The following is a 27,746-nucleotide window of genomic DNA, read 5'->3' as shown; positions in this document are numbered from 1 at the left end:
ATAATTTCCGTAAGAGCTCATACATTAGTGTATCAATATTTTATATGCATCCTGGAGACCTAATTCCTCTATCCAGAGAACAGGTTCATCCCAGACAGCAGCAGTGTAAGCTTTTCACACATCCTGCCTCATGCAGAGTGTGTCTCAGACCCACCGTTAGGAAGAAGAAGTTGTTTAGTTTCCAGGGTCTGTTGAATTCTGGGTGCTCTTTTTAAGCCTTCCAGCATAGTGACAGAGGTGTGGGTTGTGATTTTGTCATACCTCTCCACCAGATTGATTTTGTGTGGGCTATTGAACAGATGTCAAATGGTGGTAACTTTTGATCGCTACTGAACTTGGCTGGATTTGAATGAGCGGCATTAAAGATTATTATTTTCCTGCAGGATAACTCAGAAGCAGAAGCTGGGTTATGAGGGAAATGGTTGTTATTTGCAAGCATATAACCTATATAGTGTTCAGTTTGCCTGCTTGTATGTTGTGTGCAGGGACCATTTCAGCAGCTCGGATCCAATTTGAACGAGCGCAGTGTCATTCAAGTTGATTTTTTTCCTGTAGATGCTAGTCAAGAATAGGGGGTCATCATAGTTTGGGTTTTAATTTAAAAACCAAAAGATGCAATACCCATACAGCATGTGACTCAATAAGTTTGTAGTATGCAAACCAACTAAAATCAGCTGTATTATATGACTGACTGAGTTACCTCTGATGCTGTACTACTGCTCTCAGAGAGCGAGCTATTGGAAAGGACAGCAGCAGAAGCAACACAGGGCTTGGGAGAGTGGGAGCAGCCTGCAACAGGGATACCATACCAGTTAGTCTTCAATTATTAGAAAACAGGAACGCACATAAGCACAAGGTAAAAATGATGACCAGGGCAGACAATGCGAGGGACCCTGACTCTGCAGCCACTAAGTTACTCTTGCCTAGTGAAAGGAGTAAAGCCTAAGATGGGATCATGTAGCTAAGGGTCTCATTAGCTTGCTGGGGATTGCACTTAAAGTTTCATCCATTTCTTAAGACACAATTGTTCTCTGTCCACATCCTATCCTTTTATTGCCTTGTGCACTTCTGAGTAAAGGAGCTAGCATACAAGAGTCTTGAGATTATAACCTTTCATGATGGCTAACTGCATGTAACCTATAACCTTGTTTGTTCCCATTCTTAGCCTACACTCACGCTTGAGGCAGAATGCATCATGGAATCACAGGGTTAGAAGGAACTGCAAGGGTCATCTAGTCTAACCCCTGCCAAGATGCAGGATTTGTTGTGTCTAAACCATGCAAAACAGATGGCTATCCAGCCTCCTTTTGAAAACCTCCAGTGAAGGAGCTTCCATAACCTCCCTAGACAGTCTGTTCCATTATCCTGCTGTTCTTACAGTTAGGACGTTTTTCCTGAAATTTAATCTAAATCTCCTGTGCTGTAGTTTGAACCCATTGTCTCTTTTCCTGCTTTCTGTGGCAAAAGAGAACAACTTTTTAAGGCAGACTTTCAAGTATTTGAAGACCACGACCATGTCTCCCTTCAATCTCCTCTTTTCCAAACTAAACATACCCAGTTCCTTCAGCCTTTGCTAGGATTACTTGCATTGTTGTACACACACTTATCAAACAGTTAATAATTAAAAGAATGTAAAGGCTACAAAAAGAAGCACCCAAAAACCATGAAATGCTCAACTAATATTTTCTCTATGGAATTCTATAGGTGGTGGGTTTTGGTGGATATTTTTTTTAAAGAAAATCTCTAAAGAAATCCTTTCCTCTGGAATTATATGCTAGACAGTAATAGAACACTCTGTACTTTACAAAATGTGCACTCAGTAAGTCATTGCTTCATTGAGGGCATAATTTTGAGTATTCAGTTTGCAGAGGAAGAGATCATATAAAATCAGGCATTCCACAAACGCCCTCAAGAGATCATATTCCACACACCCTTTCTCATTAAATGAGAATTTCTCCTTGTCTTACATATTCATGCATAGTATCAATGGAATGCTGAGACGCTGTTTGTAAAACCTGTTCTCATATAACAAAAACAAAACAAAACTTTGTGCATTCATGAAGTGTGTTTTCTAAACTCTGAGAACTTGGACAAATCCAAATGGATTCGTACTGCGCCCTAGAAAGGTACATCAATGAAGCAGAGACTATGTCTTTCACAAATTTCAGGCTTCTAACCTACTGGAGCTGTTCAAAAGGAGGTTACAGAAATTGTTGTAAAATGACAAAATTGTACTTTTTTTTTCAACTCTCTGTATATTTGAACTATTTTGCTCAATTTTTTCAAAATATTCTCTCATGGGCTGAGGAAAAAACCTGGACAATTTCAGCTTTTAAAAGTAAAAATTCATAAAAGTTGTAAGTTAAGTGAAAAAGGCCCACTGGAATGGTAACACTCAGGCAGTGTTAATGACCAGTACACCTACACACTGTGGATGGATTTTCAAAACCTGTCAGAGTTAGCCCATCACTAGCCACTTTTGAAAATCCTAAAAGAGAGAAAAAGATCATACAGACAGATCAGATGTAGATCTAATCCACAGAAAACTGAAAAAACATTTGCAGAGTGTCATGGGCCCAGTCAACATTCAATTAAAAAAACAAACAAACCCACCAGTCAACCTGTGTAGGGCCCATGTGCTGCTAAGCATTTCCAAAGATGCGTAGACAGTATGCCACAAAATTATTGTGAAGAAGTCTCAGCACAGTACTCAGGTTTTCATCAGAGACACCTTGTTTAAAATCCTATGTCCTTCAAGCTGCGTTGGTGGAGACTGAAACTGTCCAGACAAAGGAGATGAGACTGTCTAGCATTAATACACAATTTCTGTACAGCAAGTGATTGCAAAAAATCAGGATGATTTAATGTAGTAAGGATTACAAGTGATTCCTCTTGCATATTTGTAATGATGAAAGACAGTGAAAGCTCATCAGTATCTATTTTTCTTCCTAGCCTATAATATGAAATCAATGGGTGACTAAGAGGGCTAGATCAAACTGAGAACCACTAAAAGGAGCGGCCTTCCACGGTGTAGTCGGACTGTAGAACCTATTAAGCAGTAGGCCATTGAGTCAAATGCTGCGGCTGGACATTTGTAGGAGGACTAGATAGTCTTATGATGCTTACTAATAGCTGAAGGTATGCAAGCTAAAGTAATGAAGTTTATCAAACTTCATGCTTCATAGTGTACAATGGTCACTTGCAGGTATGCAGAAGGAGTCTTCCCCCAATGTTACAGCATTGTATAACTGGCAAATGTTCTTTTTCCTCTATTACTCTTAAGTGAGGCACTTTTCTGAGTCATTACCCAGCAGGCATGGCTCAGTACTTACAGTATTAATCCTGGTCTGGCTGTTGACGAGGTGATATCATGGGAACTGTTTGGTTTACTCTACGACATAGCCAGGTCTTTTGATGACAGCACAATGCACTTTGGCAGGGGCATCAGCAGAGTGGTTCGGGTTGCAGAGGCACTTGAGTGCAGGGCTGAACGCTTGTCTTTCTGAAGCACTCTTGGGTTTTAAGAAGCTGAAGTAAATTTAGTGCCTGGTGCTTGTAGTAAGTTGGCTGTGTACAATTTTGATATATATGCAACCAGGACATTAAGACATGAACAGAGAGCTGCAAGACCTCCGAGATAGTGGATTGAGCCTCTTATTTTTTTCCTTCATAGAACCATAGGGATTTCCTGAATGTTTATGAATTTGTGGTTTACTTATTGAGTTAGAGCCTGATCTTCCGGATGGTCAAGTCAACACACTCAAGTTCCATCAAAGTCCATGAGAGTTCTGTGGAGGAAGCAATACCTGCATAGTATTTAGAGATAACTTAAGTGGTAGCTCCATAGAAAACACTGATAACTGACCAGTGACACCAGCTCATTCTCTCATTATAGGAAAGTAAATAATTCCTGTCATCTTGGTTGAGGAATGAAGAGGCACCGGTGCATTCCACTGATGAATATTTCCAAAGCCAGCTGACTTTGTTGGTGGAATATATGTTTGTAGTGTAAGCCACAGTCTCTAGTTTATCTCAAGGTTATTATTACTATTATTGAGTGCTGACATTGTGCTTGCACTGGACATATGTAGGAGATTCAGTCCTTGCCCTGAGGAGTTGCAATCTAGAGCAGTATGACAATACTTTCCAGTTTTCTAACACTGTCTATCCAAGGGTCTGAATGCACATCGCAAACATTAATGGAGGAAACTTCCCAACATTCCTGTGAGTGAGGTGTTAATAACATCAGTTTACACATGGGGAAACGGAGGCCACAAAAGCTACTTACAGAGATAGGAACATACAACACAGATCACATGATTTCCAGTCCTGTGATTTAACTGCATGACTTCTCCTTCTTTTCTGCACACAGACACAACAGGTTAGACGCATTTAATATACCATGTGATGGTCCAAAATTGAGGAGGTGTCGGAATTTTGCAGAGATCATTGTAGGAGGACTGTGCAGAAGAAGCGTGTGTGGAGGAGCGAATTGTTTGGAGGTTAAGTCATTCACAGGCTCAGGGCCCATCATATGGTGAATTAGCTAGTTGGCTTAGTCTTCAGAGAGAGCTGACCTATGGCTAGAGAAATGTAGGGCATTTGCTACAAATTTCTTATTTCAGAAATGTTAGGTGGAGACAGTTCCAGATTTTAATTGTAACTGCTGTTCACAGAGCTTGCCTACTGAGGGCTTTCAGTGTCTCTGCAGTGTTTGAGAGCCCTGAAGTGTATACATACACATATTTATAATGTATAAACACGTGAGCATAGATAATATAAATATAATATATGAATGTCAATGCACACATAAACTGCTTTGCATTAAAAAGTGTGAGAAATTGCACCAGAGTCTGAAAGCATGAGCTCCTTTTACAGTGAGAAAGGAGGGATGTGATTTCATATAGCACTTCCTGCCAGTCAACAAGAAAAAAAGCAAAGTGCAGGTATAATTTACACCCTGAGGCAATCGAGAGCAACACTAAGTGAAAGCAAAACAACACAACTGGCTAAGCCTTCAAGGCATGCAGAGACTGAATTGCGCTCGCTCTCTGTGTGTGTGTGTGTGTGTGTGTGTGTGTGTAATTGAGGGAACAGGGACACAGACTGGGAGCAAATCCTTCATCCTTATTCAGTGAAGATGCTCATGGAATTCACAAGCGTTTTGGCTGTATAAGTGTCAGAATTTGCCCCAGAGTCTGCCCAGCACAGCTTGTGGGAGCCTCCAGAGGAAGATTGTCCAGAAGAACTCTGATTAGCCAGATTAACCTACTAAATGCTTAGATTGAGGTGATTAAGTTGCAGTATATTCCCATGTGTACAGGGGGCAGGTTCGTTCACTCCTTTTATGGTTTCCTTGTTGAAAGGATGTTTTAGGCCAAATTTTCAAACCTATGAGCAAAAATTGTGCCTGTGAAGTAAGTGTGTGTGTGTGTGTACACCCACTGAGAAACTGTGTGAGAAAAGCATGCACTTGTGTGTGTAAATCAGGTGTAAGGCAGAAGGATTAGTTGCCTTGCAGTTACCCATTTTGTTCTGCCAATGTAAATACACAGGAAGGGGAAGTAATTTTCTCTCCAGGGCCACTTTGAGCCTATTCAAGGGGAGTAAACTTTGACTGTCTAATTTTCCTCTTTTGTTTCTCTTACCCTCTCCCACCCTTGCTTTCCTATCCCCTCCTTCTCCTTATGACACTTATTATTTTTCAATCCACAGCAAAACAGTTCACATCAAGGTAATTGATGATGAGGAGTATGAGAAAAACAAGACTTTCTTCATTGAGCTGATGAGCCCACGCATGGTGGATATGAGTTTACAGAAAGGTGTAGTACTGGTCCTCCAGACTAATGTTAACATTCTTCTTTCCTCTTCTCTTTCTTCTCCTGCCTTCTTTTCTCCTCTGTTTTTTTTCTTTTTCTGTGATTTCTTTTTGTTTTCCAATCGCTCTGTCCTTAACACTGCTGTGCACGCACAAACTTGTCACATGGTACCTATGGGGTTTTAGCCAGATGGGGCACTATCCTGGGAGGGACCTTGGGAAGGGGACAAGATAGAGAGACTGTGTGTGTGTAAGCGAGAGATTAGAATACCACCCCAGCATTGTTGAAATGGCTGTTGGTGGGGTTTTCTATTGCTCCCATTGGCTGGAAGGATTGGACCTTCTGCGCAGTTTGCCCATTTGTGCAGCTTCAGTAGCAAAACATCTACAGGAAACATACCCAGATTCCTAGAGGAGCTGTCAGCCTGCCTCAGACCCATACTAATAAAAATACAAGAGTCAAAGCCCACATGAAAGCAGCACATTAGTTCTCACAATTTTTAGCCTTGTAGCCCCTGCCCAAGAGCCCGGCCCCAGCTGACCCGGGCTAGCCACGGCCATGCTGCAGGGCTTTCATCCCCAGATAGACCTACTCAATAGGGGCTGGTGAGTAATGTTTATTAAACAGTTAGAAAACAACTAGAAGCAAGAAACTAAAATATCTGTTGTTTTTAAATAAAAAGTGGGAGGTAAAAAAACCACCCAGTCCCCTCAAAGCCAAATGAGAGCTCCCCCCTGAATGGACAGCCCCCTGCCTCATGAACGCCCATGTGTGTATGTGTGTATGTATGGCTTTCTCTCTGTCCTGCTCCCCACCTCCAGATCCAACATCTTACCAGTTATGAGAGGGTGGGAGAAGCAATTGGTCCCTCAACTAAAATGTGTTTGATATCTTTGTGGCTGTTTTGCCCTTGGCTATTTCTGATTGGTCAATTCTTAGTCAGCTGATGAGATATTATTACCATGTGACACTAAACTATATGTGCTGCAGAAGTCACCTCCCACTAACCATCAGCAAGGTCCAACCCTCCCCTCCCCCTTCACTCCCTTGCCCACCCCCATCTTCCTCCTCTAATACTTTCCCACTCACCCTAAGAGCAACTACTACCAATGCGCCATATCCAGCAAACAAAACACTGCCCAAGGCAGCAGCAGGAATGGACTGCATGTGAGAATGGACTGCTGCTGCGTCCGCTCCAACCAGCCAACCCACTGTACATGGCTGTCTTTCTTGTTGTCCCTACAGGAAGACCGTAAGGGTTAAAATAGTAGATGAGGAGGAATACGAAAGGCAGGAGACTTTCTTCATTGCCCTTGGTGAACCGAAATGGATGGAACGAGGAATATCAGGTGTGAGATCCTTTTTAAAAACAAACCAAAAGCAACCAAACCCCAAATCCAAAAAAGTAACCCCTTCTTCTCCCTCCCACCCATCTTTTCTTCTCCTCCTCCCCCGTTAGATGAATCACCTTTTATTCTTTTTCCTCCTGTATTCTCGCTCTCACCCTGTTTAGGTGTCATCTCTGCCTTTTAGAGCCTAGCTTATTTCTGATCCTCCTTTTGTGCCATGCTTGGGCCTCGGGCCTTATTAATATCATCAGTTTTGATTGGTTTTATTTTGTTTTGATGACATCTTTGCTGCTACCCCTTCTCTCCCCCTAATGCCGAGACTGAAGGGAGTGAAAAAGAACCGAAAAGAATGTAGTGCATGGCTATCTCTTCAACTCCCCTCTTCAGTACTGTATGTCCCACAGTCCTTCCCTCCTTTGTCCCCAGTCCCTTATGGTGCAGCGTTGAATATTGTTGTTGGGTTCCTCTGAGTCTTTGCTAAAAGCCTGTCCTGCACAGCAGGGGAATCACAGTCACAGTGTTTTGGTTTTACAGTAATAATACTTTGCACTTCTCTAGCTTTTTTTCATCCAAGAATCTCCAAGCACTTCACAAATATTCATTCATGGAGCCTCACAACACTTCTGTGAGGTAGGTATGAAGCCTTATTTACACCAGTAAAATGAGGCACAAGGAGGTTAAAGGACTTGGCCAAAATGACACAGCAAGTGAGTGGGAGAGCTGGAAAAGAACTCAGACTCTTGAGTATCCAGTTTTACCTGCTATACTATACTTAAAAATACCTGTATCTGTTTACCTGCCCACACACTCAACCTCTTCCTGTGCCACTGTAATAATCAGTGTGTCTTACCATCACCACAGTGGCTCAGGATCTGGCCCACTTTGTGTAATTTTTAAACATAAGCACCTAGTGAAAGGATATCCAGATCTCCATTTTGGTATCTGAGCTGGGACCCAGGCAGGTTGATGTGCCTGTCTGAGCGTAATATGGGCACAATCCCATTTTAGGTGCTCCTGTAACAAAGATGCCAAATGGGGCAATTAAGTATCATGTGATTTTAGACTCTTCAAATATATCAAGAACGAGATGATTTCATTTGTCCCAGAGGGTGGCTATTAATGTAAGTCTAAGTCCCACCAGAAATGGATTCTGCTTTGGATGACTTGTGTTTTCGGGGGTGGAATGCATCCTTGCTGGACTCTTAACGTGAGTGCGTCCAAGGTCACCGAGAATTCCTCTCAAGGGCATGCCATCAGTGTCACACAGTGCAGAACTGGCTTAAACAAATGAGGGCTCCCCGGAGAAGCCATCTGATGGAGCCCCATCCTTACAAAGCCTAGGCTTTGTTGTGCTATACCTGCCCAAAGCAACTCCTCCAGCATGGGGTTTACACAAGGCTGGTGGAGAGGAACAGCACTGGTGTGTGTGTGTTTGAAGATGGGGGCGTAAGGAAATAGTAGACGTGCAATTTCTGTTAATCAGAAGGAGGGCGATCCTTCTCTGTGCCACAGCCAGAGTCACTGCAGACGGGGACATTCCTCAGCGGGCAAGAGCTGTTATTACCTCTGAGCCCTGTCAGAATGAGGGAGCTTATGCTCCACACCAGGTGCCATGGAGCAGGTATTACTGTTATGTGTGTTGCAGTAGCTCTCGGGGGCCCCACTCAGAATCAGGGCCTTGTTGGGCTCAGCACTGTGCGTGTGTATAGGAACGCATAAGTAACTCTGGAGAACCTGCAACCTAAATAGACAAGACAGACAAATGGCAGCAGACTGACAACGGGTAGACAAAGTACTAAAGGTACATATCTTGTCAGCTACAGTTTTCTTATTTCCCCAAAAAGTTCTCCCTATTACTGAGCCAATGCTCCTGTCTTCCACGCTGATCACCCCACGGAAATGTTATCGGTTATCATGTGCACTGGGTTGGTGTTGAGAGGCCAGGAATGCATTGTGCTAGGCACTGTGGGAACACATAACAAAGACATGATCCTTGTCCAAAAGAGCTTGCCATCTAAGAATGCAGGGGAATGAGGGGGGTAGTGTGAGGTAGAAGTACCCAGTCAGAAGGCCCCTTTGTCACAGAAAATGCCTAATGGCCTCCTGGCCTCTCCCATCCCGCTGTACTTCTTGGTGGCAGCTCCAGCTGCTCTCCCCACCCCTACTCCATGGAGGGAGTTAAGGAGGCTACCTTAGAGACTCCCTGGGATGGGAGGAGAGGCCAGTGCAGCCTCTCCAGTTCCTCTGCAATCTTTGCATAGGTAACTCAACAGGGAGGGAGGAAACAGGTCACATCCCACCAGTATTTCAGACTGTCCCTCGTGGAGTGGTTCTCCATGTCTCAGGGGCTCAGTCTGAAGCCGGTGTGAAACAATAGCTCAGAGAGGTATGAATTGCCCCATTCATCTCAACTGGGTGATAACTTTTAAATCTGTTCTGGTGGGGCCCCCACTAACACCACCACACAGAGGACTCTTGGCCTGGGCACTTCACTGGCGACACCACCACATGATTTGGGTGAGATGGTATCACCCAGGGTCCCCCAGTGAGTAGATGGGGGCTCCTTTATCTGGGCGGAGGGGACACCCAGCCTGCCCCCCAAAAAAGGAGTAGTGGTGGGTCCCTTAGCAGGGCAACTCTTGGGTGGGTGACCCTGGCCATTACCAGCCCAAATGGGGTCAGGTCCATGATGCAGGACCAAGGCAATCGGGGATCCTCATGTTGGAGTGGGCCTGTCACCTTGGTTTGTCTTCATCTGCCCCTGCGGACAGTACAGTTCTCCTCTCGTGCACATGTTCTGAAGTCCTTCGGCTTCTTCTCCTCCTCACTACCAATGTAGAGCGTAATGGGGAGCAGTAGAAGAGGCACTGTTGGAAGTCAGTGAAGAGGAACTCAGCAGGACACTGCTGCACCTGTAGTGTCAGCCATTCATACTTGGATCTAGCTCTGCCATAGCTTCAATCTGGCTGCGGAGAAAGGACCGAGGAAGGTACAACAAGAGAGAGCTCGCATAGGACTCTGTTCACCCCCACTCCTGTGAGAGGAAAGAGGAAAGACACCTTACATGTCAGGCAGGGGCTTGTGATAAAGGAGCAGAGCTAGTAGGTAGATGGCAAGGAAAAAGCTGTGACGAGACAGGTGAGGGTCATGAGGAAGAAAAGAAAAACACTGTGATTTTTTACTCTGAAATGTAAACCCATTAGGAAGAAAGGGCATCAAGATCTAGGACAGCAGCAGCAGAGGCTGAAGCCAAACAGGTTTAATTCAGTTCCAGTGAAGCAAGGGCCAGGCTGGTTAGTGACAGAGCAATGGCTTGTTGAATTTGCGAGTCATCTCTGACCACCTGAATTTTAAATTCTAGTTAGGTCAATTTGGTGGACTCATCCCAGTCCCATGTGTACAGTCTGTCTGCATTGCCAAATCACCATACAGTTAAGCACAAGTTTACTAGGGCCTTAATAGTAAGGGGTGCTGAAAGTTAGTACAAAGGTGACTGGCAGAGCAGCATAGGGGAAGCTTGCTTAGTATCTGTCAACCTCCAGACGTTTCCTGTAGCCCCTCACTTCTATGTAGTACTGCCTGGGATGAGAAACATCTGCCTGGTGACAGGACATGACGTGATTCTTCCCTTGTTGAAATTCCTTTTGTTTCTTATCCCACTTACGCAGCAGCTTCCTCTAACCAGGGAACCATCTGCCCATTAACAAATCTCCAAATTAACTTAAATTGGACATTGTTTACATTACCATGACGTTGTGTCATGTGACATTGTGACACTGGTCCACAATGACATGTTTCTTCTCTCATTTACACCAATGCAAATTGAATGTAACTCCATAAAAGACCATGGGGTTAAATGGTGTAAAACAGGTACAAATGAGGGCAGTGTCAGACCCTGAGGTCGGCTGGACAAACCCTAGAAGGCAGCTGCCTGCCTCCATCCCAGCATTGGAGCACCTATCATCACCTCCATTTACCAGCAGGACATGAGATACAATAGAAGAGGATGGTGCACTTGTCCATTTATGAGGATTATCTGCAAATTTCCAAGAAACATGTCCACAGAAGAGGGAGAGATGAACACATTTCATTAGCCCCATTAGGGTGTAGCCAATGCAAGGGCTCAGCACTTAAAAATAAAGGGAAGGAAAGAGGGTTTCAATGTATTTGTACACTGTCACCCTCTTAATCCTATGAAATCTCAAAAGATTCCATGTACTGTAGAGTGCTCCCACAAGAGGGCACCATTTGGTTGGCTTTGATGAAGAATTAGTTGGCACATAATGGTTTTGGATATAGAGCACCCAGCATTGATGTAGTGTAGAGTCCCCTACTGACATGTGACAAGGTCAACACAGACACATGCACCTGTGAGGCAGACAGACAAACACATGCAGAATCATTCAGTGACAAATATGCACACGCACACACACATATAATTATGACTTGTATTATCACAGCATCTAGGGGGCCCAAGTCATGGCCAGGACTCCATTGTGCTGGGCACTATACAAACAGAGAATAAAAAGATGTAACCTCTTTGGTGACAGCGTCTAATATAAGACAAGAGACAACACAGGGATACAGACAGACAAGGGAATACGAGGAAACCGTGAGCCAGTATTGGTCAGCGTGATAGACTACACCCTCCCTGCCTAACTGTTGTCAAGAAAAAATGAGAGTCTTAAGGAGGAATTTGAAAGAGGATAATGAATTAGTTTTGCTGATGTTTACAGGGAGCTTCTCCCAAGTGTGAGGGACAGCATGGGCAAAAGCACAGATATCCTTCTCTGCAAACGTAACCAGTGGATGAGACAGCCTGGCATCAGGGGCTGGTTGGAGATGAGAGTCGTCATCTCGATAGACAGGGTGGGGATAGGCCATGAAGGGTTTGAAAGCACCCACATACTTATGAAGATATGCACACACAAAGACACATGTGCATGCAGATACACACCGCCACAAGGAGAAGCACACACACATGCATGTACATGCTAACACATCCAGGCATGCAAATGTTGCAGATGTGCACATTCATGCCGGCATATACATACATATGAAGAGCAAATGCAACGGTGATGGGTGTAATATAAAACCTGTATATTTTGGGGGGATATGGGGATATGCAAACTTAACCACATACATGTAGGCACATGCTGGCATATGCAAATATGTAGATGCTCCATGCAGTTACACATACAAACATATACTCACAGAGACCTACTCAAAGCTGTGCATGCACACACACAAACATGCATGTTGATACCATTTAATATTGAAGTCTGTCAGTACAACGATCACTATTGTCATCACGTAGCATGGGTCTTAATGACTCACAAGGCCACTGAGAGAAACAGATTCAGCCACTCTTGGCAGGCCCAGGTAAAGTTGTTTTCGATTAAGAGTTTCTCTTTGTATATTCTGCTGGCATATTTGTACCCAGCACACGGGATGTGGTTTTCTTCAGCGTGTGCCCTTGTGATTGGTGCCCTCCATTTAGCTCTATTGCATGCAGGCTGTTCCCAGCATGCTGTCTGACTGTCTCACACTTCTAGATTGTCTTTCAAAGTGCCTTCAGAGCATTTCTTCTGGCCTCTGTGGGAGCACGAGCGTGTCCCTTGAATCAGCAGACTAGAAAGTAATCTTTTAGGTAATCGCCATTCAGGCTGTCTAGTGGCCAGAGCCAGCACATTTCAGTTGTGCTTTCACGATCGTAGCATCAATGCTAGTGATTTGGGCTCACCCAGATGCCTTGTTATCCGGCCAGTTAATTTTAAGAATTAAGTAATAGGCAGCACTGATGAAATGCATCCGATGATTAATGTGGTTTCAATGCATTGTCCACATTTCACAGCCAGAAAGCACAGACGATAGAATGTCAATTGGCACATAGGTGCATAAGACAAGCATTTACGTGCTTAAGTGAAGACCCCAGGGCAGAATTTGGATATCTTAATTTGGATCTGGATCTAGGTTTGATGCCTTGTGCCATTGAAATTCCAAACTCTGTTGCTGAGCAAGCCCAAGTTGCTGCTAGCTATATGAATTCAGTAATTTACCATAACTGAAGGGATGCTACTCAGCACGATACAGGACACAATGTTCAGCAGAATATAGTCAATCCATACTTTTGGCTAAACTCTCCTACATATGTACCAATAGAAAGAACCAGCGAAAAATATATCTCTATATTGTATTCACTAGAGCTGAGGCTTATACTGGAGAAGTCTTAGTCCATTGACTGGCCTCCCAGTTTACACTGGAATATGTACCTTTGCAGGGTCATGCTCAGAGCTTGGTATCTTTGTGAGGCACCGAGACACAAACTCATGAAATCTATCCCATCCCTTGTCCCACAAATGCTTTTTGCTTGTTGCATGAATGCCAGAGGGCAGACCCAGCTCCCATCAGTTTACCTGTATCTATCACAGCACTACTGTGTGACTGAAGAAGGCCTCTGCCAATCCATCTGCCCATCCCCTATTCCCTGTCCACCCCATCCCCAAAAATAAACTAAAGTGATGAATGGCCACTGTGGCAACAGCTACTTGAACCCACTTTGTGCTTTGATGGAGATCTTCTGGCAAGTGCCAGTGTTCAGCTGGAACTGTAGGAACTTAAGAATTGCAATACCAGATCAGACTGGTCATCCAGCTAGATCAGGAACCTGTTGCCAAGAATGCCCAGTATGATAGCTGGTCGAAATTTTTTTTTTTAAGCCGAAAATTTGGTTTTCGACTAAAGGAAAATGTTCATGGAAAGTATCTGATTTACTTGGAATTTTATTTATTTATTATTTCATTGGAAAACCGAAAACTGGGAAGCAGGACATGTTTGGGGTTTCAGTGGAAAATTTTTCAGTTTTTTGATGAAAATCCATGGAAAGAAAAACATTTTCTGGCCAGCTCTAGCCAGTACTAGATATCTCAGTGGCAGGTGCAAAGATTTGTGTCGTGAATGACTATGGGACATCCTTCCCCTAGCTGGTGGATGTTTTCATTATCCATATAAATATCTAATACAGCTTTTTCCACTAAATAATTTTGTGTCACCTGCAACATTTGTCCCCTCTCTTCTCAGTCCCTTTTCCTGATCATTAATAAATATATTAAACAGCCTCACTACTGGTGTGGAACCTTGTGGCACCTAACTGTTAACCTTTTCGCCCTCACGGAAATAGACTGATTATTCCTATTCTTTGTTTCCTGTCCCTTAGGCAGTAAAGAAATGATAAACTTTACTTTACACTCCAGGGCTACTTAGTTTCTTGAATAGCCTCTTGTGAGGGACTTTTTCAAAGACTTTCTGAAAGTCCAAATAATCCTATCATGTAACTCTCCTTTATCAGCTATTTTGTCAATATGCTCAGAGAATTCAAATCGATTAGAACAGAGTTAGTGTTGGTATCTTGCCAAGGTCCTGTGATGAAGGCTGATAGCAATTCAACAGGGGCATATCAACGTGCAAGGGGCACCAATAAAGGTAACTCTCACTTCAGTTTGGTAGTACTGAAGTGGATAAGCAAAAAACTAATAGGAAATGTGCATTTCCTGCCCAGGAAGTAAGGCCAGGGGGATGGGGAGGAGGGATGTTGGTTCTCTCCATTCTGCCACCTGCCCCCAAGATTTCCTACTCTTGTCTCCCTCTCCTTTTCCAAGAAGCTAACTAATGGATTCTCGTGGCTGCATCTGTTCCTCTTATTTGTAGTGACGGGGACCAAATCCCTGTCAACTGAGCATAGCAGGATCTAGAAGCCTCCCAGCATGTTGAGCCACCTGCCTGGCCAGCCTTCTGTCAGGACCTTTCGAGTGTCCCTCTTCGTTAAAAGGTGACATCTTTTGGTTTCACGGTTACTCTCCAGGTGGCTCTGTTGTCACAACAGCTCACAATTCAGACCTAGGTATTTTGCTACTTACACCCCTGCAGCGCCTCTCTGGGTTCAGAGAAGTCCAGGATGTCTGTACTCTGGTCACACATCAGCCTTAACAATTTTTGTGCACTCCAGGAGCAGAGCTTGGTTTCCTTTTTCTGGGATCCAATTCCCACCTTTTGCTTACTCTGTAGTTAACCCCAGAGTGCCACGCAGAGCACACATTTGGAGTTGTGAACAACTGCAGATGAGACCACTTTGGAAGATTCCATTTGATGTTGCCCAAGTGTGGGGATCATGCTTGGAAAATTACAAATTCATGCGGGTTATTGAGAGCCCTGCTTGGGACAATTCACTTCACAGCAGATTGGCAAAAGACTGAACTTCAGGGATAGTAGGTGAATGCTGATTTTGGACTATTCCACTTTACAGAGGGGTCAGAATACTTCTTGGAAGCTTCATGAAAAGTTGTTTACTGCAAGATATGCCTTCACAGCAATTTGAAACTCAGAATCCCTCTTAGAAGATTCTTCTTCATGGACAGTGGTTTTGGAACCCTATTCCACCCTTCCTAGTGTAACCCACACATCTTCTGGGTGTGATGTTCTGTCCCATCAAGTGGCACCGAGACCACTTAGAGAGAGAGAGAGATTAATGAGTTTGCTCTACAGCCTTAGCTAACAGCCAGTTGCCTTTTAGCTCATGCAGTAGAGGCTCATGCACTAAGCTCCAGAGGCCCCAGGTTTGATCCTGCCTGCCAACAACCAGGGTCTGTCGGTGTTACACTAGCACGGAGCAGGTGGGATGGATGTGTCTCTTTCAGGGATCCGTTTAACAGTGGATAGGCCAAGCATGGAAGACTCCACTTCGTAGAGAGAAGTTGTGGCCGAGAGTCGTAGTTGGAAGGTTCTGTTTCATGATCAGTGGATGGGAATAGTTCTGGGAAATTTTAATTTCTTTTTCCAAACAGTCCTCTGTACCCCATCAAAAATTTACCTTGTGGGATTATAATTTCGCCCTGCAATATAGTGACAGAACCAAATTTGTTTTGACAAGTCTCCCGATGAAGGGAATGGGTCTGATTTTTCTCCCTTAAAGTCACGGAGTTTTGCTATTGACTTTAGAGGGAGCCGAATTAGGCCTAATGCAGTAACATTTCTGACTTGTTTAACTTGCTCAAGGACATGTTTAGTTCTTTATGGTTCTTTAAGGAAAGAGCACACTCCTGCTTCCAGTTTCATAGAGTCAAAACCTGTAGACACCTTCGTATGGAAAACCATTAATCCATAGGCACACAGAGAGCTCACTGCTCCTGAAGCTCAGCCTCTTAAAGTTCCTCTGTCTTCTCAAGAGTTACAGTAAATTGCACAGAGATGCTAGCCTCTAGCAATTGGACATGTGCTGTCACTGAGCTTCTTTCAGGTGCCGGTACAATCCTGACAGTGCTGCTCTCACTTCTTGTTGCTGTCAGTGACTATTGTTGTTGTGCAAACCTGAGTCTCATGAAGACCCCACTGCTGCTTCCCTCCTTGCATCACTTTCCTCTATGGACACTCTGCATCTAACAGTCCAAGGGTACCCTTTCTCTTTAAAGGCTCTCTAGGAATAGAAATTAGAAAACATTTAGGCCATGTCTACATGAGCACATATGTCGGCAAAACTTCAGTCGCTCAGGGGTGTGAAAAAACACCCCCCCCCTCCCGAGTGGCATAAGTTTTGCTGGCTTAAGTGTTTGTGCGCACAGCGCTATGTTGGCGGGAGACGCTCTCCCGCTGATACAACTGCGGCCGCTCATTGAGCTGGTTTTATTATGTCAATGGGAGACCTCTACACAATTGCTCTTACAGTGACACAGCTGAACCGATCCAGCTGTACCACTGTAAGCTTGTAAGTGTAGACATGGCCTTATGTTAGGGCAAGCCTACTCTAGAAATGCTACATTGGCGCAGCTACGCCGCTGTAACATGTATGGTGAAGACACTCTGTGCCGATGGGAGAGCACTCTCCTGTAGGCATTAGTCCACCTCCATGAGAGGCAGAACCTACATAGCGCTGGTGTGGACAGCGCTTAGGTCGCTCTAACTTGCATCGCTCAGTGCGGTGTCTTTTTCACACCCCTGAGCAACATAAGGTAGATCGACTGAAGCGGTAGCGTAGACCTGCCCTTAATCAATATTCTTTACGGAATAAAATTTGGGGCCAGTTCTGTGGTGAAGGAAGCAGTGATGAAAATGACACAATGAGTTGGAAAGTGGATGCAATACACATTTAGCACAATGCCAGATTGGTATAAATTACATTATTAGTTATACTGATTTTCTGATCTACTCTCATGCTGGGCCAAAGTCACCCTGGGGGCAATCTTCATTGATCTCAGTGGAGTTACACCAAGGAGAACGTTGGCCGCTGATGTGTCACCTACACAGTAGCATTTGGCCCATGAGCTTCATATTATATAGAAAACACAGACATTATAGATATTAGATACTGGCCTGGGCTATGAAGTTCAGATACCAATTACCAGACCCTAGAAAAAAGCAAGTGTTCAGATCTGGGGCTTTGGTTCAGCCTATTATAAAAACAAGCAAACAAAACTGGCTCGGGGGTCTGGGATCCAGGGTTTTGATTCAGACCCAGGCCAAATATAGCATCATGCAACTGCAAAAAGAAGGCAACTTCAGTAAATAGGAAAGCAAAGCTCCCTCTGGAAAAGGATTTGTACCAGAAAAGTTGTTCTTGCATGTCTCGGCCATGCCACCATGCTCGTCTGCACTCCAGCCAAACTCTCCTTCAGCTGATTGGATTCTCACTGGCTCTTACCTCTCTGCCTGGAATCAAACCAAGCAAGAATCAAAGGCTATTTACCCTGGAGTTGTCATGATGATTCCGTAGTTGCCAGGTGCCCCTTTCGGAACCTTAGGTTACTCTGGAGTTCCGAGCCTTAAAGGACCGGCTCCTTCTTGCTTCTGATACAGTGTTTGGTATTTTGCAAGTGATCGTGGGAAACATTTCATACTAACAGGATAGTCCTTGCAGCTTACTTAGGGGTATATGCGGAGGCCAGACATACATAAGGAGGAAAACATCGTGTGTTAAATTCATCCCTAGGGTACTCTACCGGAGCTCTGGAGATTATACTAGGGATTAATTATTTTAGCTTTATATACCTTCTATCTACTCCATTTTATCATTGAAAATGGAACCCTCTGCCCTGCCCGCTCTGTCACGGTCTGGAAAAGGATATATTGACCACATGGATTCATGCCTCCTGGGAATTCAGCAGGAAGTAGACTTACTGCTACCTGCTGTGTCCGCCATATCATGTGTTCATCTCATCTCACCTTCAGCAAGGGTTAGGCAAGGGACACCCAGGGTTGCTATTATGATGCAAGAGCTGAGCTCCTTTCAGTGGCTTCCGATTGTAATATGGTTGTCAGGCACCTAAGAATACCCTAGACACGAATAACAGTAAGGCCACACTGCTGGAGTGAGGTGCATTGGCTTAACTGTGTCATGACCAGTGACTGGAAGAGCAGAGGGCACTGCAGATCAGGAGTGAGGTGCACTGGCAGAGGTGTGTTAGAGCCCCAGATCCAAAAGCAGAGGGGTGCTTCAGATGCATATTGGTGTGTATTGGCAGAAGGGCAGGGGGATCCAGGACTGGATTGGCAGGGGTTGTTACAGGTCATGGCTAAAGTACATTAGCAGGTCCATGTGCAAGAAGGAAGCTACTGTCTGTGAAATCTTGTTCTTGCTTCTGTGAACTATATTCACTCAGAAAGATAAAGATAAAGCAATCCCCTGGCTTCCTGTTCTGTATTCTTGATGTTTCATTCATAGCTTTAGAGGCTTCTTCAAATATTCATGTATCATACCATATCATAACTGAAGAAGAGAAAAACACTTCTTTTGCAGGCTCAGAAGCAAATGAAAAGTATAAACTCAAATCCCAGAGCACCAGAATATGATAACAGCTTTATGAAACATGAAAACTGGCAATGTTTTTATAATCATTGTAGCTTAGGGGACCAGTAATATTTCACTATTAGATTAATTTTGAACACTGACTCTACACACTGAAATAATGTTTCTACTTGTGTGAAGAAATTGAATTACATTTGTCAGTGCTGTGCAGAAGTCCAGAACTATACCAGCGAAGGGGCACTGAAGTGCCTTCAGCTGAAGCTGTGTGGAGACTCAACATTAGAAATGAACAGAGTGCTGTAGGTCAAGGCTGAGGAATAGTGCCAAGGCTGTGTGGTGGTCTCAGTCCAGAAAAGCAGGAGCCGCTACGTATCAAACTCGAGATGAGTTAGCAGAGCTCAGGCCCCTGTTGTTACCTGGGGTTTCTGTACCCAAAGCTCTTGGTAACTTTTGCTCTAGGTGAGGCAGTGGCAGGAAATAAATCAACGGCAACAAGGCCGTCTGACTGAGAGGTGGCTGGCATAAACAGCACAATACAAGAGTGCTTTCACTTAAAGCTTTACTTTATTTAGGCTCCAGCACTTACACACGTCCTCAACAGATTAGTAAAACACCCCCCAAAATCCCAAATTCATATTTACCCGGGATCTTGAGGCAGTCCCGAGTAGATAACTGCAAATGTCCAGTGGCCAGCCTTCCATCTCCAGGGGAACCTGAGAGGTGTCCGAGCTGAGATTTCTTCCTCTTTTTATACCCACTTTGTTAGTATTGCATAGCTTGCTCATCAAAAGAAACTGCTGATTAGAAGTTAAGTAAAGTGTGGAGATATCCAGCCTGTAGTTTCTATCAGTCAACCGGCTGTATAGCAATAGTTAACTGTTGGCAGACTTTCCATCTTGCAAAACTGCATGCTTTGGAAAAACAACTCAAGTCAGGAGGGCACAGGGTCATGTTTACTCCTCAAGGTCACTCACTTCCCCCTCCCCTCCTGGTCTGTTAGTTGTGCTAAGGTCAGAAAGGCCCCCGTTCAGCTGCTTTCAGCAATAAGCATAACAATTGGTTTTCCAGCTGCTGGCAGTGGTTTCATCATGTTACTGGGCTCTGGACTACCAAAAATGTGCTCCTACACTGTGTTTCCCCACAATTCTGCAGCCATGAAATCTGTCACAGTATCCACTCTTGTTATGGAATGAGAATCCAGAATCTAACCATTAGTTTTAAGAAAATTTGAAGTCATTGGAACTGCATCTGTTTATATCAGTTGAGGTTCAAGCTCTATATTTCTAATTCTTAAGGTTTCAGAGAAAACTTCCAAACATGAACCAGCTTTAAGCAACATAATCATGCCCACCTGAGACTGCAAACATCCTGAAACACTAGCTCTAAAATATGTGTCTCCTCTTAATCTCAATTGGATGTTAGCTCTGAAACATAACAATAACAAAGTACATGTGGATATTGACATCCAGTTCTTATGCATGCCCCACCATCCCAAACAACCTCCCAGCATGCCAGAGATGCAAACTGTGCCCTACACAATTTCCCAAACCTCTGACACCTTTTGCAATCTGTGATTACTATCTGCAGACATGCAGTCGTGTTGCAGCCGTGTCAGCCCCAGGATACTAGAGAGACAAGGTGGGTGAGGTAATATCTTTTGTCAGACCAGTTTCTAAACAATCTGTTCCATCTTGCATTTAGCTGTGATGTGCCGAGTACATCTCCCAGACCTGAAGGAAGAGCCCTGTGTGGCTCAAAATTTTCAAATTTGTCTCTGTTGGTCCAATTAAAAATATTACCTCACCCACCTTATCTCTTGAATATCTGCAGATACATATTGTTAATACCAAAAAATCTGTGGCACATGAAAAATTTCAAAGTAGTGTAAAATAAGTTGAATTTAATATTAAACCAGTAACACCAAAATTATTGTACCAATTCTATTATTAATGTTCATATTTAATTCAGTTAACATCTCCGTTTCTGAACGTTCCTGAAGCTACTGCACCATTTCTATTCCACCTCCTCGAAATGTCACAACAACTAGGAGGTCTTGCAATAGAAGTTAGGTCCAGTTTGCCAGAGGATACATGGGGCTTTGCCAGAGCTGTATATAGGCCCCAGGACGGGAACAGACAGGGGAGTTGCATTTTAGGAGTGAGTTGGAATGGGAGAGCTATAGAATAAAGACCTCAAACTTCATATCTACACCATACCCGACTTTAGCTAGTGGTATCAGTTTTTCTCTTTCCTGAGTGAATTCTCAAAAGTATTTCATCATTCAAATAGTTACTTTGGGGGCCCACCTTCTCCTTTTAGGATCTCGTGAGAATAGACTCTGAAAACCCATAGGAGGCTTTAAATGTAGAGGCCTGAGTCTACTCAGACTCCTTTCATTGCTGATCTTCTGAGACATCAGCTGTGCCGCTGACATTCCATGGGCATTCCTTTGAAATCAGTGCAGTGTTAGGACATACCTCAGACAGTGCACCACACAGCAGGCGCCTAGTACATTTAGGAGAACGGCAGATGCATTCTTCCCTACTGTGTTCTGCTGAAATGGCCCTGCTATTTTCAGTAGAAGCACATCAGAGAACACAAACACACGTAGACACAGAAGGACAATGAGCTACTGCCAGACCCCAGGCGGACTGTGATCATGTATAGCACCACTGATGTTTTCATGTTCGCACCAAATCCTATGACTGATGTTTCCTTCTCAGACACTTCACTGAAACTTGAATCAAAAAAATGTTTCTGAGAGTATTGTCTGGTAGATGTAGTGAGGGGATTGAGAATCAAGACTCATGGTTCTTTTTCCCAGCTTTGAAAAATCAACCCACAGTTTAGGTGGGTAAGTTCAAATGTTCACCGTAACCCCTTTCTTTGCCTCCATTTCAGCATCTGCAAAATGGAGGTGCCAATACTGATTAGTTGTCTGTACAGTGTTGTGAGATTCTTGGACTGAAAGAGCTACAGTAATAGGTAATGAGAGCATTATCATTATTTAACCAAATCTTCACATCATCACAACCCGATCTTGAGATGTCCGTTGCACAGTTTCCTGTTTGAGGGATGGGTGAAGGGCAAACGTCAGTTATGGAACTAGGGCTCGGTTCCTATACAAAGGAGGTTTGCTATTTTCAGCCAATATAAAGCATTTTATCTAGATCTTGGTAAGATTAGTTTGGAGCTGATTTGCTTGAGTATTGGCCACAGTTTTCTAGGGATAAAACCTAGAAAGGGTCCAGCTGAATCTTTCTTTGTGACACCTATGGAGATGAAGGAGATAGGGGAGGTGAAGAGGGTGTCAGGGAATCACAGTCGATGACAACAGGAGTACCATACTGAGCATTTTTAGAACTGGGAAGTTATGTTGTTCCTTACAAGGCTGTTCTCTCCTTTCTTATCGCCCCCTCCTACACTCTAGTACGTCAGCCTGTACTAATCTTGCAGGACCAAATAACTGCATTTGCAATGCCTGGTTGCAATGCAGTAGCATCCTTGTGTGGTGGGGGAGACGGTGTGGCACATGTCAGTGCAATAGCATCACGCATAGGTGCAACTGGAAGCCAAGAGACCTGTGAAGACTCAACATGATGGCTCACTGTGACATCTACAGCCCATCTGGGACTCTAAATCTCCGTGAGCTAAGCTTGTGGGGCACAGGATGCTCCTGTGAAAATCAGGACTTCCCTGTGAATTACTGGGGATGATGCCGAGCAGCGTTAACTCCATCTCCATTGGTCCTAGGGTCAGTGCCCATTTTATAAACACTCTTTGCCCTGGCCACGTTCTTCTCAGTGAACCCCGTCACTGCTGCTACTGCCTGCACTCACATCTGATATTCAAGAGAAGATCTGACAGTGCATCAGTGTACCAAGGCCTTCCTGTTTTTGGCAAGCCCTCTCCACTTCTACAGAGTGTGCCTCAAGCAGGGACACTTCCAACTCATTTTGGGACAGTTTGGCTCATCTCAGACCCTGATATCAGGCATGACAATCCCCACACGCTTTTCCTGTCCCTTACCCACGATCCCATCCCATCCCAAGTTCCATCCTTCTGTCTTCGCTCACAGGGGAGGGGGAATACTTCTGAACACAGAGCCCTTGGGGACGCACCTGTTCTCTCAAGCCTCACTCTCATCCTGCTGCTACTGGGCATGCTCACAAATCTGCACCAAGCATGCGGCTACAGAGCGTTCACACGCTGCACTAAGCCACCTTCATCACTCATTTAAAACTTGTCATCTGCAAATAGCCTTTGCGTCATCTCCAAATGGGAAATTAACTCTCTTCCTGTTTTCTTCTTTCCTTCTTTTGTTTTTCGTTTCATACAGCGCTGCTACTCACTCAAGGTAAGACTGCTTTCACTCCTTTGCTCTATTGGTGTGGCTTTGATTTCATTCTCTTCTTCAGTCAGAGACTTTTGTGCTCATGCTCATTGTGTCACAATTACTAGTGAGGCTGTGTACCCAAGGAGCGGATATATTAAGCATGCACTAATTATTGACACATGAGGTCAAAACTCAAATCCAAGTTTTTTTGCCACAAATCTAGGGGAAATGACCTTTCCAATAACATACAGCTGAACCTACAGCTCCTGATAGTTTAGGACATTGGACACCTCACCTCCCAGTCCCAGTCACACACCTTCCTTTCTGCATCTATAGTGTTTACTTACAATAAAACAGAGTGGGCCTAAGTGTGGCATTACCCCCAGAATTCGTCGTGGAAGGCAGACCAAAAAAACCTCCTGGAAGTTTGGGTATAAGTGCCTCCTAGAGAACAATTGATGTGCCACCAAGAAGAGAGTGCAGTGTAGACCTCCCCAACACCCAGAGGGGGAAAGATCTGGACAGAATGCCCTGCCTTGCTAAGCTCACATTGTAGTATGGGTTATTCCTTCTGTATTTTTGTTATCCCTCCAATTCCAGGTTTGATCATGGTTGAGTTTGCACTAAAGAAACATTTGGCACAAGAAGCAGGCACTCGAAGGTGCAGAGAACGGCTTGTGGTTTTGTTTTTTAAATATAGTTGGACAAAAAAAACTTCTGAAAATTATAAGAGTCCTGAACTGGACTACAACTATCAGGAAGTGTCACTGCTTGGAACTGACAGATGCTTAACTGCTGTGACAGAAGCAGCTCTACAGAACACCTGGAAGTGCAGGGGGCAGGAGTCCTGGGGGGGCAGTCAGGAAGGAGATGGGGGGTTGGATGGGGCGACGGGGGGCAGTTAGGGGCGGGGGATCTGGGGGCAGTCAGGGGCCTGAGAGCAGGGGGCGTGGATGGGGCATGGGTCCCCGGAGGGCCATCAGGGAACAGGGGGGTTGGATGGGGCAGGAGTCCCAGGGGGGCCGTCAGGGGGCAAGAAGCAGGGGGGATGCTAGGGGGCGAGGGCCAGGCCACACCACACCTGGCTGTTTCGGGTGGCACAGCATCCCCTAACCAGCCCTCCATACAATTTCAGAAACCCGATGTGGCCCTCAGGCCAAAAAGTTTGCCTGCCCCTGTTCTAGGAAGAGTTTAAGGTGAACCATTCATACATGTTCATAATGCCCAAGTTATGGTGGGGGATGAGGTGAACAAGGCTTTCTTCCGGCAAATCACAGAAGTTACTAGATCGCAGGCCTGGGAGACTTCAATCACCCTGATATCTGCTGAGAGAGCAATACAGCAGTGCACAGACAATCCAGGAAGTTTTTGGAAACTGTAGGGGACAATTTCCTGGTGCAAGTGCTGGAGGAACCAACTAGGGACAGAGCTCTTCTTGACCTGCTGCTCACAAACCGGGAAGAATTAGTAGGGAAGCTAAAGTGGATGGGAAGCTGGGAGGCAGTGACCATGAGATGGTCGAGTTCAGGATCCTGACACAAGGAAGAAAGGAGAGCAGCAGAATATGGACCCTGGACTTCAGAAAAGCAGACTTTTACTCCCTCAGGGAACTGATGGGCAGGATTCCCTGGAAGAATAACATGAGGGGGAAAGGAGTCCAGGAGAGCTGGCTGTATTTTAAAGGATCCTTATTGAGGTTACAGGGACAAACCATCCCGATGTGTAGCAAGAATAGTAAATACGGCAGGCGACCAGCTTGGCTTAACATTGAAATCCTTGCTGATCTTAAACACAAAAAAGAAGCTTACAAGAAGTGGAAGATTGGACAAATGACCAGGGAAGAGTATAAAAATATCGCTCGGGCATGCAGGAGTGAAATCAGGAAGGCCAAATCACACCTGGAGTTGCAGCTAGCAAGAGATGTTAAGAGTAACAAGAAGGGTTTCTTCAGGTATGTTAGCAACAAGAAGAAAGTCAAGGAAAGTGTGGGCCCCTTACTGAATGAGGAAGGCAACCCCCTAGTGACAGAGGATGTGGAAAAAGCTAATGTACTCAATGCTTTTTTTGCCTCTGTCTTCACGAACAAGGTCAGCTCCCAGACTACTGCACTGGGCAGCACAGCATAGGGAGGAGGTGACCAGCCCTCTGTGGAGAAAGAAGTGGTTCGGGACTATTTAGAGAAGCTGGATGAACACAAGTCCATGGGGCTGGATGCACTGCATCCAAGAGTGCTAAAGGAGTTGGCGGATGTGATTGCAGAGCCATTGGCCATTATCTTTGAAAACTCATTGGACGACTGGAAAAAGGCTAATGTAGTGCCCATCTTTAAAAAAGGGAAGGAGGAGGATCCTGGGAACTACAGGCCAGTCAGCCTCACCTCAGTCCCTGGAAAAATCATGGAGCAGGTCCTCAAGGAATCAATTCTGAAGCACTTAGAGGAGAGGAAAGTGATCAGGAACAGTCAGCATGGATTCACCAAGGGCAAGTCATGCCTGACTAATCTAATTGCCTTCTATGATGAGATAACTGGCTCTGTGGATGAGGGGAAAGCGGTGGACGTGTTGTTCCTTGACTTTAGCAAAGCTTTTGACACTGTCTCCCACAGTATTCTTGCCAGCAAGTTAAAGAAGTATGGGTTGGATGAATGGACTATTAGGTGGATAGAAAGTTGGCTAGATTGTCGGGCTCAACGGGTAGTGATCAATGGCTCCATGTCTAGTTGGCAGCCGGTATCAAGTGGAGTGCCCCAAGGATCGGTCCTTGGGCCGGTTTTGTTCAATATCTTCATAAATGATCTGGAGGATGGTGTGGATTGCACCCTCAGCAAGTTTGCAGATGACACTAAACTGGGAGGAGAGGTAGATACGCTGGAGGGTAGGGATAGGATACAGAGGGACCTAGACAAGTTAGAGGATTGGGGCAAAAGAAATCTGATGAGGTTCAACAAGGACAAGTGCAGAAGCTAGCACTTAGGACGGAAGAATCCCATGCACCGCTACAGACTAGGGACCGAATGGCTCGGCAGCAGTTCTGCAGAAAAGGACCTAAGGGTTACAGTGGACGAGAAGCTGGATATGAGTCAGCGGTGTGCCCTTGTTGTCAAGAAGGCCAGTGGCATTTTGGGATGTATATGTAGGGGCATTGCCAGCAGATCGAGGGACGTGATCGTTCCCCTCTATTTAACATTGGTGAGGCCTCATCTGGAGTACTGTGTCCAGTTTTGGGCCCCACGCTACAAGAAGGATGTGAATAAATTGGAGAGAGTCCAGCGGAGGGCAACAAAAATGATTAGGGGACTGGAACACATGACTTATGAGGAGAGGCTGAGGGAACTGGGATTGTTTAGTCTGCGGAAGAGAAGAATGAGGGGGGATTTGATAGCTGCTTTCAACTACCTGAAAGGGGGTTCCAAAGAGGATGGATCTAGACTGTTCTCAGTGATAACTGATGACAGAACAAGGAGTAATGGTCTCAAGTTGCAGTGGGGGAGGTTTAGGTTGGATATTAGGAAAAACTTTTTCACTAGGAGGGTGGTGAAACACTGGACTGCGTTACCTAGGGAGGTGGTGGAATCTTAAGGTCAGGCTTGACAAAGCCCTGGCTGGGATGATTTAGTTGGGGATTGGTCCTACTTTGAGCAGGGTGTTGGACTAGATGACCTCTTGAGGTCCCTTCTAACCCTGATATTCTATGATTCGGATCAAAGACCATATCCAAGACTTCATTGCAAATCAAGAGGAAAATATCTTTATGCTACCCCCTTCAATTCCTAATACTCTAAGGCAGTTGTCCAGAGAGTATGTCCAGAATCCCAAACGGGGCTAATTAGGAGATAACTAATGACAGCAAAGGTCACAGAATCCCCAAAGTTCAGTTCAGGATGCTTATGAAAAACTTCTCTGACCCACTTGGGCTGGGAATCCTTTAAGAGGCCTTTTTCTCCTATGAATTTTGTCAGTTCTTCAACTTCAGCAGGATGGGAAATGAGTCAAGTGCAACCTTTCTCACAGCAATTTTGTTGCTTTAATTCACTAGCCACTTAATTTGATCAGAACCTCTGGAACCTAATCATTTGTATTAATATAATTTCCACTCTGTGATCAAATTCGATTGCCTTTGGCAGGTATTACTGGATAATATGTCACCAGCTATGGAAAGTTGCTGTTCAGTTAATAAAAAACGGCCAAATTTCTGACCTGGAGGAAGTGGAAGGGTCCTGAGGGTAGCGTACCCTGTTCCCCCTCCGTCACACTGGCTAGAGTCCACCCGCCTTTCGCCAGGCTGTCTACAATGCTATGTTTATCTAATGTCAAGTCAGTTGTGTGCAGCACATGAATTCTGTGCAGAGCTGGGCTGGTGTCACTTGTACCTTGTACGTGTTTAAAACTACAGATACCAAGATAGAAAATATCCAGAACAATATCAATAATATCCACACCCCCACACAG

General features: G+C 44.7%; 1 protein-coding gene across 3 annotated transcripts in view; it reads left to right on the top strand.

Moving 5' to 3' along the window:
- Positions 1-27,746, top strand: part of SLC8A3 (solute carrier family 8 member A3) — a 194,128-nt gene that overhangs the window by 138,942 nt on the left and 27,440 nt on the right. Inside the window, exons 3-4 of one of the 3 annotated variants that reach the window (XM_084630116.1) lie at positions 7,065-7,168; positions 23,302-23,319. In XM_084630116.1, coding sequence (XP_084486242.1) covers positions 7,065-7,168; positions 23,302-23,319 — 122 coding nt within the window. Of the gene's footprint in view, positions 1-5,715; positions 5,823-7,064; positions 7,169-23,301; positions 23,320-27,746 lie in introns of all 3 variants that reach the window. The other 2 variants (XM_084630115.1, XM_084630117.1) reach the window with 2 other exon arrangements.

This window comes from Lepidochelys olivacea, assembly GCF_965140295.1.
Source record: "Lepidochelys olivacea isolate rLepOli2 genome assembly, chromosome: 6".
NCBI classification, from domain to species: Eukaryota; Metazoa; Chordata; order Testudines; family Cheloniidae; genus Lepidochelys; species Lepidochelys olivacea.
Note: the sequence above shows the minus strand (reverse complement) of the source record. Positions and strands in the feature narration are given on the sequence as shown.